This window comes from Pterocles gutturalis, unplaced genomic scaffold (genome assembly GCF_000699245.1).
Source record: "Pterocles gutturalis isolate BGI_N339 unplaced genomic scaffold, ASM69924v1 scaffold51556, whole genome shotgun sequence".
NCBI lineage: Eukaryota > Metazoa > Chordata > Aves > Pterocliformes > Pteroclidae > Pterocles > Pterocles gutturalis.
In genome coordinates, this window is record NW_010099735.1 from 714 (window position 1) to 13,105 (window position 12,392).

Consider the following 12,392-nt stretch of genomic DNA (forward strand, 5'->3'; position numbering starts at 1 on the left):
GCACAGATTTTTAGCGCTTCTTTTTTTTTTCAGATACAACAGGAGTTTGCACTGGAAGATCAAAATCGGAAGATCCAGTTTGGATCCATCTTGATTTAATTGCACATTGCATAATTTAAAGTACATTAGAAATTCAATATTGGATTTTGTGTTCTCAGTGATTTAACCGCCTGCAGACTAAACTTTAGCAAGGTTTATTTTGTATATAAGAATAATTTTTAAGACTGCTTTGAATAACTTTGTTTCATGCTGTGTCTTTCACAAGGGAAAATCATAAAGAATCCTGTGCAGAAGCTACTTTGATTTTTAAAAAGTAAGCATAACAGGATATTAATAATTTCATTTTTACTTTTAATTTTTAAAGAAAATATTGTCTGAGTGAAATTGGCTGCTCCCGTTCAGGAACCATGGATCTAGGTGGAGCAGAGAGGGCTGGCAGTTAGAAAAAGTATTCAGTCTATCTTGTAAACCAAGAAACCGGATTGAAAAGTCAAAAACGGATAACAAGCGTGGAAATCCACACTGCAAAGTTACAGAGTTATCTCTCAGTGAATAACTGCACTTTATTGAATGGATTACTTTCTAATTCAGGCATCAAACTATTCAAAATGCTCATTTGCATGCACAAAGCAAGCAACTTTCTTCAGAAGTGGGTGGCTAAGTTTATATGCAACTAGCCGTTCTACAAGTGCGATAATTTCATAGATTTTCATGTGCTTAACTAAGACTGGAGTATTTAATTACGTGTATGAATTAAGTAAAGGGAGAAGCACTGAATCAAAAGAGGTGGAAAACAAAGTTCTTCATCCACAGAATGAGTATAAAGAGAGTGGTGCCTTTCCTAGCTTCCCTGGGCCTCCTTGCTGACCTGGGATGAGCAGGAATTTGCTTTGTACTTGCTTGTACAGGCTACAGCCCAGTCTGCTTCATAAAAGGCCCCTTTAGCCCATACCCTCTGCAACCTAGAAATCTGCACACAGAAAATAGGAATCAAACTTCCTAATCCATTCACACAGGCGATAAAGCAGCCATCTCAGATGATAACAAAAATGACTCAACATAAGTGCCAAAAGAAAGGTGAAAGACTACTTCCCCATACCAGTTTCCTCAACTGTGCAGTTGCCGGAGCTGAGGTGCCAGGACTAACAATACTGCCTCGGGAAGCATAGAAGTGCATTGTCAAGGTTGGAAAGCCTCTGTCTGGCTTGAGCCTTTTATGACTGTTTGTTTTGTAGAGCTCGGAAAGAATCCATGTGATTCTTAAAACAAAGGTCAACACACATCCGTATGAAAGTGTTTTAATGTCCTCTTCAAAAGAGAGATCTAGTTTAGTGCCAGCTGCCCAGTGCTCTGAAGGGGAGTTAAAAAAGATCACAGTATAATATTAAAGATAAAATCTAAGAGATTAGCAAACTAGAGTTATATAAAGAAGGCATGCAAAGCCTTTTTATGCAAAGATTAAGAAACACCTAACCTGCTGCAAGACAAAGGAATTGGAGCAAAGATTAAGAATGTGTTGAAGGAACATGCAAGACAACAATGAAACAGAAAGATAAGAAGATGAGGTGACTGGTACCATATTGTAACTCTACTCATTTTTTCTGGTCACTGCTTGCACCTCTCACCCTCTGCAAACCAGCTGGTTTGTGTACCTAATGTAAACTGTGAATAACTCAGTAGGCAAATGATTTTTCAACCTCAAGAATTTTTCAAAACAAGAGAGTACAAACAATAATTTCATTTTTTCCATGTTAAAGGGGCTACTACTTTCTAGTAGTAAGTTAGCTATGTCTGCACTTACTTAAAACCTTGTGTTTACTTTACTTTCGTATATACACACACAGATATATAAATGTATCAAAACGCAGTTGTGCTGTCTCCCACTATATCTGATTTCAACTCTTATGCTGTTCAGAGACACAGGACTGGGAGCGTGATGCTCACTGACTGAACACGAAGTGCAACGATTACTCTGACTGTGCCCGCTGCCTGCACCACAGCCAGTACTACTCCTATTCTTGCTCAACTTTCCTCTGAAAACAAGTCTAAGCTTTGGATGATATCACCCACCACTTCACTTCCCTAGGAAGAAAACAGTGCTCATATCAGTGAAAGAAGTGAAGTGGTTGAATTTACACCTAGCTCACCATAAACGTTACATTACCAAGTATATGACACTCCCCAGCTGCAAGACACAGCATCTGCTTCACCCATTAACTAGCACTCCCAACCCTGTGAAGAGACAAGCACCAACCCCATTCCCATGGTGGGGAAGGAACCAAGGAGAGGAAGGGCAATACTTCATCTGCTATTACAAAGAAAATCAGTCAAAAATAGAAAGAATTAGAGCTAAGATGTTCATTGGCCCAGGACCAATGCATACAACCCCTTCCTCCCCTCCCAACTCCAAGGCACCGGCACAAGAAACATGAACCAGCCTAGAATAAAAGCCTTACGTGTGCAATATGAATCCATTTCTCAATGATCTTGGCTCTTTGCTGTGCTTTGAGTTCTTTGTTCTTCAGGATAGTGCTGACAACACATCTGGTAACTGCATTGAACTGAGAGATGGTGGCTCTGATGGTAGGTGCCAGGTGCTTGTTTTCTTTCTTATCCCTTTGAGACCAGATGCACCCCAAACAGTGGTAGGGCACAACTTTCTTGAAGAGCATCTAGAGTGCAACAGAGGTGTGTAAGTCAGCAGGATTCTCCTAGATCTCTACTGTTGACAGGACAAAACGCATGTTTACAGTACAAATTGGATTTAAATCTAATATGGAATGAAAAGTAAATATTTGTTTCTTCTTATTTAAAATATACACTTTGGTATACTCTTTATAGGTTTGATGCCCTAAAAGAACTGTCAGCTAAATAGTCCTAGAAAAATAAGAGTTGCACAACCAAGGGGAAATTTTTTCTATAATATTTTGAAGACGATTGATATAGACAAACCAAATCAGAGCACTAGAGTTAAGAGTACCTATACATCTTTAGGCCAGGGAGCAATACAGTCAAAATGTGCTATTTCTCAGGTGTCAAATACTAAGCTTTGCAAAAAAGCTTATGCAGTGTACACTCACACTTCTTTTTTAAAAAAAGAAACCCTTCAGAATAACTGAAGGAAAAACCCAAAGAACAAAGCAGGTTTGGATAACCAAGCAGAGCTGTGTTCCGTGTCCCAACAACAGACCTATTCCGGAACACTATATTTATACTGATGTAACTTTAAAAAAAAAAAAAAAAAATGGAAGCCTTGCACTATTTCCCCTAGCACTTCAACTAGTACGTATACTGTACATACCGCATCCATGTATGTCAACTGTTCGGCCACAAGGTGGTCTTTGAAAAAAGATAATTCTTCTGAACCACTGATCTCCAGTTCCTCTTCATCATCTAGGTTACAGGTGGAAATGCTATGGAACCCCTCTGTCCAGGATGGAAAACACAACTTAGTAGGTTTATACAGCAAACAGTGAATCAAAGCAGATGCTTATTTTAAAACATCACTATATATATTATAGCAGAATGCCTGCCTGGTGTAATTGCCCCACTGTGCAGCTTATTTTAATGAGAAAGGTGATGACTACAGGCCAGATTTCATTAACAAACACAAGGAGCACATTTCAGATGGGGTTACGCAATGCTTCATATCCAGTTACAGAAGAACAGACATTAAAGCAACACAAGCAAAGTGAAACTTCATCACTATTCTTCAAAATACTTAATTTGTTCTTTCTTCATTAATTAGCAAAACCTAATAATCAATGTCAACTGCTACAGTTTTGATGTACCAAAGTATAATTACAGGCTGTATCCAGATTTCCAATTGCACAATTTATTGACAGAGTTGAACGTGATAAATGGAGACCTCTGTTCAGGCCTTATTTTTCCGTGGCTGTTTTGTAACAATGTGCATAACTAGATGGACATCTACTGCAATATTACAAGAGTCACCCGTTTTTCTCTCTCCCTTTTTTTGGCTGTGTAACTCCTCATTTTCCCTTCAGCTCTTGAAATTCAACTGAAAATCCTCATCATTGAGTTGCAACCCTACTCAAAACCTCACAGCCCCTGAAAATCAGGTCCTGGAGTGCAACTCAAGATTTTCCTTTTCTTTTTTCACTCCTCTTTTTCTCCTTTCTCTTTCACTTTCATAAATGTGTAACCAGTCTTCTCCCTACTCCCTAAGAAGCTGGAATCCTCTTGTACTCAAGTATCTTATCATCTTCAAATCACTCTGAACCATTTAAGCCCTCTCAAGGCCAACTGCCCTCTTGACTTCAGCAGAGCAACCACACACCCCTTCTGAATTTGCAGTCTCTGCCTCACCTTGCTTTGTATTGCTCAAGTTGCAAGCACTGATGACAAAGGAACAGGTTTTATCTCTGTATCTGCTACCACTATCTAATCTACCGGCACGGCTGATGGCAGCACTGAATGGAAGGCTGATTACACAAATCAAACTGTAGGACTAGGACCCAAATTTGTCAATTCATAGCACAACACAAATGCTTTAGAACAATAATAATCATCAAGTCTTGACTGCAGGTAACACATTAAGAAATCTTTTTTTTTTGAAAGAAATCTCTGAAATGAACAAAGACGGAGCTCTGATAAAGTGACAACTCTAAAACTCTTCTCTGCAGACTTGTCTTCTCCTCCTTTTATTTTATTCTAATTAACAGCCTCTATTCTGCCACAATTTGGAAAATGTTAGCATTCAACTGACACATCTGTAACACATAAAAGAACCTTTACAACTATGTCTTGAGGAAACAAATGCAGAGGCAGGGCTGCTGGGAACTTCTGCTCACTTTGAATGACTGATGAACCCAAATATAGCTCTCATGAGCATTCTTTGTTTGACCTGTGGGAAACCAAACTCAGGAAAGGACATCAAAAGGCACATACTAGCAATCCTGTTCACTTACCTGTGGTCAATAAGAAAAACGCCTGGGCTCTGTGCGGTACTCTTTTTTATGTACGTGTTAATGACTCAGTTAATTTGGTGTTTCACGGTATTATACATCGACATGGTATTTCTGGAATATCCGGCAGCCATCATTTTTATGGGATGAAATGGGTTTTTTTCCTGTCATTTCCTTTATCCTTTATTACATGAACTATTCTCTCTCACCCCTGTACCACAGCTGGAAGTTGATTCTAGTTCTCATTCACACACTACGTGAGCTCCTATGACTTTTCAGCTTATGCCACAGGAAGCTTTCTGACCGGGATAAGGGTAAGGCTTGACGCTGCACACAGCATATTTGTGTTACTACAGTTCACTATTGTTTCAGTCGACTGTGACCCCCAATAACGTAAGTTTTTCCTCTGTCCTTGGATACCAGCAGCCAGCCACTCAAATAGGAAAAAACAGCCACAGACACTTCCTTTGACATGATGGTAACCAGGAAGAAAAGCTTCATAACAAGGCTGGTGACTCAAGCTGTATGTTGTCGCAGGTCCGTATTTTGCTTTTCGTTGGTTTGGGCTTTTCTTGATGGGGGGGGGGTTAAATCAGAAGACCAGCGAAAGAGCAGCTGTGCATTTTGATTCTATTACAGGGGAAGTGTGCTAACAATTAACCACTTAGTTGCTTCAGTGATCTCAAAGCTTTGGCTAAATATTAGAGAAATGCTAGATTTCCCAGTCTACCCCAGAATGAACAGGCATAGGCACCTACACTGTGTGACTATTTCATCCCGCACAAAACCTGCAGCCTCATACAGAGATTTAAAAAAGAAACAGGAAAAAAGTCAAATAGCATAAGAGTTAATGAAGTGTACTCCATGTAAATGCCTGTGGTACCATACAGCCTGGGAAAGCAGAAGAAAAAGGTAATTTACCGTCATTTTCCACTTCTTGGTTCTGGAACTGCTCCAAGAGATTCTGTGCCCTCTTCTCTGGGTCAGAGCCAGGCATATTCTTCTTCAGGTAATCCAGCAACTTTAGCAAACACGGGTGGTTGGGCGGCTCTCTGAAATCCTCAGAGCACTGATCGAGCCAGGCTCGTAAGATTGATGCTATTGCACTAAAAGCAAATACACAGAGAACACACTGGTTGTATAAAGCATGTTTTGATGCAATTGTATGTATCTGTATCTAATACAACAAAAAAACCACCGAGACATTCATACCCCACGTGGAGGCAGTATGAAGACTTTTTTGGGCAAGAAATTTAATTAGTTCTTTTTATGCATGGAATCTTATTACGATATCACTCAGATTTTACCAGGGACTTCAGTGAGGTTGCTCCTGATTTGCACTCCTACAAGTGGATCCAATTATAGCCCCCAAATGCAAACTACGTGAAAGAGCAGGAAGTCTGAAGGTTGAACTAGGCTCTTCAGTCTTGTGCGGATGTCCCTAACTCAGGCCCCAAGGAGGCAGCAAACTGCCGAAAAGAGGGTCCGGTCTACAAATGGGTGCTTCTGTTCCACACAGGAGGGTGACCATAACTTGCCATTGCTTCTTCCTAGCGCTGGTCTTAATGCATGTCTTGCTGTGAGGGGTTGGTCTCTCTGATCTTGGCAAGACTGATCGTGCAGGTTCCTCCTCTTTATGTGCCTCATCTACTGTACTCAGGGCCTCGTACCTATTCTGTAAGGGTATCTCGGGGGTAACTTAGAGAGTAAGGAGGGGTTTCTCTTACTGCTCTGTGCTGTAGCCTTCTTCCACCCCTTCCTATCCCTTGTGATACTGCCTTCCTCCTGGCACAGAGCAAACCCAGGACCTGCCTCCGTTGTGGCCTCGCTGAGTTGGCTTCTATGCATCATAGATGGCAGAGTGGTGCTCCGTTGATCAATCTCCCTCTCACACTCTCGAATACTCCTTGATCTGCCCATCTCCTCCAGCACGCAGTTCATCCGCCTGGTCACACCTCCCGCAGTCTTGCTTGCAATCACTTTCCACCTCTAGGAATATCCCTCCACACATCCCACAGCCAGAAACCTGGCTGGTCTATGCTTGAACAAGAGCTCTGTCTGTATGGCTGCATTGGTTCTGCCAGGTGCCAGAAGCTCAGGAGAAGCAGGGGACACTGTTTTTTGCTGGGTAGCCACCAGGCTGCCACACACTGGCCTGCTGGGAAATAGCTGCAGTCAGCTGGGCTGATCTTTTTGCCTGCCTAAACATCTGCGCTGCTGGGTGCAGGCTGCATGCCTTGCTGTCTCATCCAGTCCAGGGTCAGTGGCTTGGGGAACGCCTCCAGTTCAGTGTCCATGTGCACCCCTCCGCATGTGTTCTGCCACTGGTGGTGGCCCTCACACTGCTCTGGCATCTGTTGCCATCAATAAGAATAGAAACAGCCCTCTCCCAGGTACCAGTACCTCACATAAAACCATATCATTTTCTATTGCTGGCATTCATTGTGATCCTGCTGCCCTGTATTGCACAAGCTAGCAAAAGCAAGACTTGGAAATTATCTTAGAGTTATGCTTTGTTTAATTAGTTGAAGCATCTTTGCTTAGCTGTACTGTGACCGTGCTTGAATAACTACCAGGCATTATGCACAAAATCAAAAGCAGAACATAATTTCTTAATTCCCTCTTGTGCCAATCGGAAAAGCTGTGGGCCGGTGAGGGTCTAATGTTTGCTCCATTACCATTCCCTGAGATGTTGTGGGAAAATAGCAGGGAGGAAACTTGGTATTAATGGCTTCTTCAAGGTAGCAGCTTCCTAGTGGAAGTGCTAAATCGAACATTTCCTTTGGTGCCCTTCCTCTCCTCAATCACTGCCGACAAGTCTGGGGACCAAACTGAAGCAGCATATTCCTCCACACCACAGTACTTGTTATCTGCTGTCCTAGTAGAAACACTGCCTGTTCATGAAACCTTGTGTTCTGTAAAAAAAAGCAGTCTGAGACTGAACCTACCCACTGTGAACACACACAGATTGCCTCATCTGTGAAGATAAAACCCTAATCGTGACACGTGCCGCATGGGCAGCACTATGCTGCCAGTGCCCAGTATCAAGCTTGAAGATAGCTGAACCCAGAAGACAGACTGGTCCTGCTAGTCTTAGGATGAAATGCGTAACGAAAACATATCAGCAGAATCTGGTTTTTACCCTTAGCCCAAAGACCAGGAGGGGCTGTCAAATTATACCACGCAAGAAAGCTTCGCGGTCACACTGGCCATGCAGGAAAAGGATGCTTAAGGAGTTATAGGAGTGTTGGATTTCATTCAGGAAAGTTATCCCAGACCTTCTTAGACACATGCAGCTAAATAAACAACTGGTTAGACAGACCAGTCGACTTGCAGACAGTTGCAAACAACTTCCCATGGACAATCCTTCTACAGACTGAGGGGGATGAGGGGAAACCAGAGCTGATGAATCAACATGGTTTCCACCCTGCCTGAAGTGGAGGGAAGTGATCTGTTTATCTGCTTTAGTCCACACCCACCTATTAGATTGGTACTTAGATATTGCACAAATGCATGCTTATGGGGATTTCTTTAAATCCTCTCTTTGCAGGGATTTTTTTAATCATTTCAACCTCATTTTGTAAGAAAATAAGACTTACAATTTACGCTATAGTTTTTCCAGAAATTACTTCCAACGTTGTTGGCAAATTTCAACCAAGTGTGGAAAATCCGGAAGAAGTCTGGAAAAATAACTAAATTTCTTCAAGTTTTAAGAAAATTTGAGCCTGGATAAAGAATAACAATCAACTTATTTTTTTCTGCAGCAGGAAAGACTCTGAGATCTTTGGTTCTTCATAGCAATGTCCCGGTAAATCAGCATGTATATTTCAGTGCACTGATTAGCACTGGCCACAGCACATATTACAGGCTGGAAAGACACAGATGGCATATCAAAACACTTTTTAAAGACAATTTTGTTTACACAAGCTGACAGAGAGGGGTTAGGGAATACGACTTTCAGATGCAGTCACTTAACATGACACAGTGGCCACGGCCACTGTCTTGTGATCACCGTGTTCAGAGTAGGACATAACGTGAGAGGGGAAAAGGCACTTGTTCCAGAATAAAAGGTAAAACAAACATCTAAACTTCCCGAGAAAAGAAAGTCCCGAAGATCTGCTCTGGGACACTGAAAAAAATCCCTGTATTTCAAATCTCTTCCAGACAGCAGTCATAAATGCTGTAGCGGACGCAAGAGCTCCCCTAGAGGCATTGCTGTCATGGAAAGCAGGGGAAGATGCTCAGGAGAGAAGAAACCCACTTTTGCAGGGAAGCAGATCCCATGAACTTCACTGCCATCAGAAGAACAGCTGAGATGACCAAGTGACAACAGCCCCAGTTTGCAGCAGGCCCTGTTCAGCTCTGCAAATGCTTTGGGCTGTGCTGTGTAAGCTGGGAGAGCTTAGCCCTTCAACAACAATATTGTTCACATCTACAGAAACCTGCCCATCAAGCGATACCTATCCCAATAACCCTGTTTCACAAGACTCTAGCACAATAGCAGTACCCCATATTCCCAATCACATCCCATGACGAGAAGGGCCATGCTTTCAGTAAAAACCTCTAACCACAAGTATCCAGTTTAGAGACACTGATGTGTCAGCTCAAAGAGCATCTGTGCTCATGACAACCAGGCACTTGGCTTTGAAAAGTTCAAGTCCTCAAAAACACAGATGTAGTGGCTACGGGTCTGTCACGTTAACAGATGCAAAACGGAAAGGGACAAGCATGCCACAAAGACCTCTCTTTCCTCAATTTATGAGATCACGAGAGGAGTTCAAATATAAACATAGATTTCACAGGTAGACAACAAAGAACCCAAAAGCCAACCCAGAAAGCTCTTGTATCAGAGCTGCATACAAATACTGGCCTGTTTGTTCTGCAAGGAGAGAAACCACAGCGATATCTGGTTAACTCAGCTGCTCAGTGGCACTCAGAATGAACCAGTAGTTAAGAAAGGGTAAAGATAATTTCTCCCACTCTCCTTGTCCCATCTCAACCATACTGGTTTTTCCTCAAAACTCAATTAACTTCTAATCCCACACAGATGTCATTTTACAAGTCCTATCCACTCGTAACCTCCACTGGTGCTTCCTCTGTTTCCTTCTCTGATACTGTGGCAACTCTGAATTTCTAAATGGAGTCTTTGGAAAGCTGTCACTAGTACTGTTTGGTTAGGCTTGCTGACAGGAGAAATTTTAGAGCTACAAAAAGTATTTACAACCAAAAACTGACAAGCAAACACGTTCTGGATTCCAGGTTTCATTGCAAACACGAAACACAGATTATCCAGCTTGGAAGACTCTCCTCCCATTTGAAAACCATTCTGGACTAAATTTTCACAACTCTGCTCAGACAAGCTTCCATTGCACACGCAACAAGTAAGGCCTTCACGCTTTTAGGCCAGTGGTGGCCAAACTTTTTATCTGGAGCTTCAGGCTTGTTTTTCTCAGCCAGGACAGGTGTCACACAACAGCCAGTGCTCCACCACCGCCGTGGTGACGCCAACAGCGCCAGCCCAGCTCCACATCCCAAGGCCAAGAAAGGACACAGCAGATGCCCACAGAGACGGTCCCCAGCACTTGCTCCACCCTCCCGCTTCCTCACAGTTTTAATCATCCTCTCTAGCCCCTCACATACCCAGAACCCTGTGTCACAGCAGTGCTTACAGTCACAAATGCCACTGTCCTGCTTCTACTAGATTTTCCTTCCTGTTCCCCCACAGGCAGAGGCACGCTGTACCTCACTCCATGCCCTAACGGAGCATTTTCTCATGCTCTGTACCCCTTTTCTGCACCCACATGACAAACTCACCTTCATCCCTATGACTCCACCACCAAAAACTATGCTGGGTATCCTTTTCTTACGAGCATTCACCAGCTCAGCAATGATTTGGAAGGATACATTCTTGTACTAATACTGTTCACACACTTTATCCTAAGCTCTGTTTCCAAAGGCTTGGTTAATGGCTGCTTTCATAAGCTGAAGAATAAACAGAACTTAAGACAGACCCAGTCTCCCAGAGCAGGGTGAAGAGTTCACAGCCATTACAGACACTGATTTTTGCCAGCAAAATCATTTCGCTCCAGAAGGAAAATAGGAAAGAGAAAGAAGATACCCTGTGCCCTACTGACCTCCTATCGCCTGACTATTTAATTGGTGTGGCAGGGAGGGAAGCTTCCTGAAAAGGGGCTGGAGAATTGCCCATATCTTGTAGTAGGAATATTTACGTACATCAGGCACTTTCCTTCTCAAATCACGTCACAACTCTACACTACAAGTACAAAAGGTAGAGAGAATTTCAACATAGAAATGAGCAACCTACTGGCTTACAGTACACCACATACATCATCATACTCCTCCCATATGGACCTAAGATTTTGCAAAATCCCCTCTCCTTTAAAGATCCATGAGACATGTAAAAAGTCAAATTCTTCTCCTGCAGTTGTTTTTAACTTCTTCACCATTTTTTGGTTTGTGTCTCAAACCAGTGGAAATGCTTTAAATTGCAGCCCCATTTCTAATATCCCAAATGGATTTTCAAAGCATCTGAAATCTCACAACAGGAGTCTGACAAATATAGAAGAATTATATAATGTTTCTGTTCTACGAGAAAAGAGGGCAGATGCAATTATATTGGAATTATCCTAGACAAGAGAAAACCTGTTCACAACAGGACTACAAAGCCAACCTCTTTTGCAGATACCATTAATCATATCTAAGAAACAAATAGCCAGAGCATCTGAGAGCAATGGAAATTTTTAAGGCAGGAAAGTGAATTCTCATTTATACAAGATCTGTTAAAACACATATACCTGACTAATTACTTCATTGACAACTTCATTGCTGAGCCTTCTGTAAATAAGTAGTTGGGTAACAGGTATGGAATTCAGACATAAAAGGTATCTTATAAGGGCCAAAGGATCAAAATCAGCTGTGCTGCTTATATTAATGAAAATTGTATCAGACAAGCTGGTCAGGAGCTGGGCTACCACAGCAATAGCACCACAGATTCCATCCATTTGTCAGTCCTTGTCTGTGCAAAGGCATTACGTGACGGTTACGTGCCAGGAGGGAAGATGGCATTAATGAGTCAGAAAGCAACTAGCAGGGGGTATATGATGAACTCTGTATATACCAGTAGGAAAACAATTCCATTTTAAAAAATAAATAAAACAAATATTCTCCTACTAAATGCTAATTTCACTTGCATGCTCCTCTCCAAGCATAAGAAAAAAAGGATGCATTTTGACCAAAGCCTGAGTGATGCTAACATCAAGATTACTTTCACCCCTTTTCTCTCCATCTCATAATCAAGTTCCTTTACATTCATGAAAAGGCAGTTGGAAGATTAATCCCAACATGATTTGTACTGGTGAAATTATCTTCCTCATCCCCAATATAAATCCTTCATCTATTTTGCAGGGAGAGTACTGCTTTAGCTCATATCATATGGCTGGACTG

The 12,392-nt window shown here is 42.0% G+C and overlaps 1 protein-coding gene across 1 annotated transcript in view; it reads right to left on the minus strand.

The window, feature by feature from the left end:
• Positions 1-2,438: 2,438 nt before the first annotated feature.
• The window catches only part of LOC104464361 (ral guanine nucleotide dissociation stimulator-like 1), a gene marked incomplete at its 5' end in the record, with an annotated part of 30,100 nt that continues 20,146 nt past the window's right edge, over positions 2,439-12,392 (minus strand). The window contains 3 exons of the mRNA XM_010077041.1: positions 2,439-2,672; positions 3,302-3,426; positions 5,850-6,034. Of these exons, the coding sequence (XP_010075343.1) occupies positions 2,439-2,672; positions 3,302-3,426; positions 5,850-6,034 (544 nt within the window). The remainder of the gene's footprint in view (positions 2,673-3,301; positions 3,427-5,849; positions 6,035-12,392) is intronic.